General features: G+C 37.5%; 1 protein-coding gene across 1 annotated transcript; it reads left to right on the top strand.

The window, feature by feature from the left end:
- LOC109359632 lies at positions 462-1,837 on the top strand. The gene is made up of 2 exons (XM_019604331.1): positions 462-778; positions 1,501-1,837. The coding sequence occupies exons 1-2, from the start codon at positions 462-464 to the stop codon at positions 1,835-1,837; spliced, it is 654 nt and encodes a 217-aa protein (XP_019459876.1).

Raw genomic sequence — 2,133 nt, 5'->3', positions numbered from 1 at the left:
TGGAACAAATGCCCACTTATTCCAAGTTCATGAAAGAACTGCTATCAAAGAAGAGGAGCTATCAGGAGAAATAAGTTATCCAACTTAATGCAACTTGCAGCGCAATTCATTAAACCAATGTCCCTCATAAATTGAAAGACCAAGGTAGTGTGACTATCCTAGTCACAATTGGAGCAATTTTGATAGGCAAGGAACTTTTTGATCTCGGGGCAAGTGTTAGCCTAATGTCGCTATCAATGATGAGGAGAATTGGAGGATTGAAATTAAAGCCAACAAGAATGTCTCTACAACTAGCTGATAGATCCATCAAATATCCAAAAGAGGTTGCAAAAGATGTGTTGGTAAGAGTGGATAAAATTTTGAGTCCTGTGGATTTTTCTGTAATTGACATCTCCAGAGATGTGGAAATCCCACTCATTTTGGGATGATCATTCATGAGGACAAAAAAAATAGGGTTAAACATGGAAAATGGAAAACTGGTAGTTAGAGTGGAAAATGAAGAAATTGAGTTTGGCATTTTCCATGCCATGCATCATCCAATAGATAAAGGAAAATGTTTTCAGATCAATATTCTTGAAGAAATCTGCTCAGACCAACCTCAAGCTGATGACTCTTGGGATATGCAAGAACTCAATCTCGAGGACGAAGAAAAGGACAAACTAGTCAAAACTATTTTTGATGATCAGATTTCTCCAATAACAAAACCTGAAATAAATCAAGGTGCAGATGATAAAAAAGAACAAGAACTGGAATTGAAGGAGTTACCCTCACATTTAAAGTATGTATTCTTAGAAGGCAACCTCAACAAACTTGTTATCATCAACAACTTACTTTCCACCTCGGAAGAAAACAAACTAATACAAGTCTTGGAGAGGCACCAATAAGCGGTTGGTTGGACTCTGAAAGATTTAAAAGGATTCAATCCTTCTTACTACATGCACAAAATTAAGATGGAGGATGATTTCAAGCCAGTAGCTCAACCACAAAGAAGGCTCAATCTGACATTGGATTAAGTTGTTTGGAAGGAAGTGGTGAAAATGTTATGAACTAGAATGATTCACCCCATTTCAGACCGCAAATGGGTAAGTCATGTTCAAGTGGTACCGAAGAAATGAGGAATGACGGTAATCCCAAATGATAACAACAAAATCATTTCAACCAGAGCTGTTACTAGTTGGAGAGTATGTATAGATTACCGCAAACTCAATGCGGCCACCAGAAAAGACCACTTCCCCCTACCCTTCATGGATCATATACTAGAAAGATTATTAGGGGGGGCCTTCTGCTATTTCCTATAAGGTAATTCGGGATAAAATCAAATTTATGTGGATCCACAAGAACAAGGAAAGACAGCATTCACTTGTCCTTTTTGTAACTACGCCTACAGAAAGATGCCATTTGGATGGTGCAATGCTCCAACTGCTTTTCAAAGATGCTTGTTAGCAATATTTGCAAACTTAGTGGAGAAGTGCATCGAGATTTTTATGGATGACTTTTCAGTATTTGGAGATTCTTTCATTTATGCCTGAAGAATCTGGAGATAGTCTTAGGAAGATGTGTTGAGACCAACCTGATATTAAATTGGAAAAAATGCCATTTGTTGGCCACCGAGGGCATTGTTTTGGCGCAAAAGTTTTCAAGAAAAGGAATAGAAGCTGATAAGGCAAAAGTAGAAGTCATAGAGAAGCTTACACCACCAACAAATGATAAATGCATCAGAATATTTCTAGGAAAAGCTGGATTCTACCGCCGCTTTATCAAAGACTTCTCCAAAACAGCTAAGCCCCTTTGCAATTTTCTCCTTAAAGATTCTACTTTTAATTTTGATGAATCATGATTAGAGGCATTCAAAACTTGAAAAAACTGCTTAGTAGCAGCCCGTGTCATAATTGCACCAAATTGGGATCTACCTTCTGAACTAATGTTTGACGCCAGTGATTATGTAGTTGATGCAGTTTTGGGAGAGAGGAGGTTGAAGTTGTTCCATGCAATACATTATGCTAGAAAAGTTTCAAATGAGGCAGAAGTTAACTATGCCACAACTGAGAAGGAATTGCTAGCTATTGTATTCGCATTGGAAAAATTTAGAAGTTATTTGATTGGGGCCAAAGTTATTGTTTTTATTGATTAAGC

The sequence above is a fragment of the Lupinus angustifolius genome, chromosome LG11, assembly GCF_001865875.1.
Source record: "Lupinus angustifolius cultivar Tanjil chromosome LG11, LupAngTanjil_v1.0, whole genome shotgun sequence".
NCBI lineage: Eukaryota > Viridiplantae > Streptophyta > Magnoliopsida > Fabales > Fabaceae > Lupinus > Lupinus angustifolius.
The sequence above is the reverse complement of the archived record's forward strand: the minus strand, read 5'-3'. Positions and strand labels throughout refer to the sequence as shown.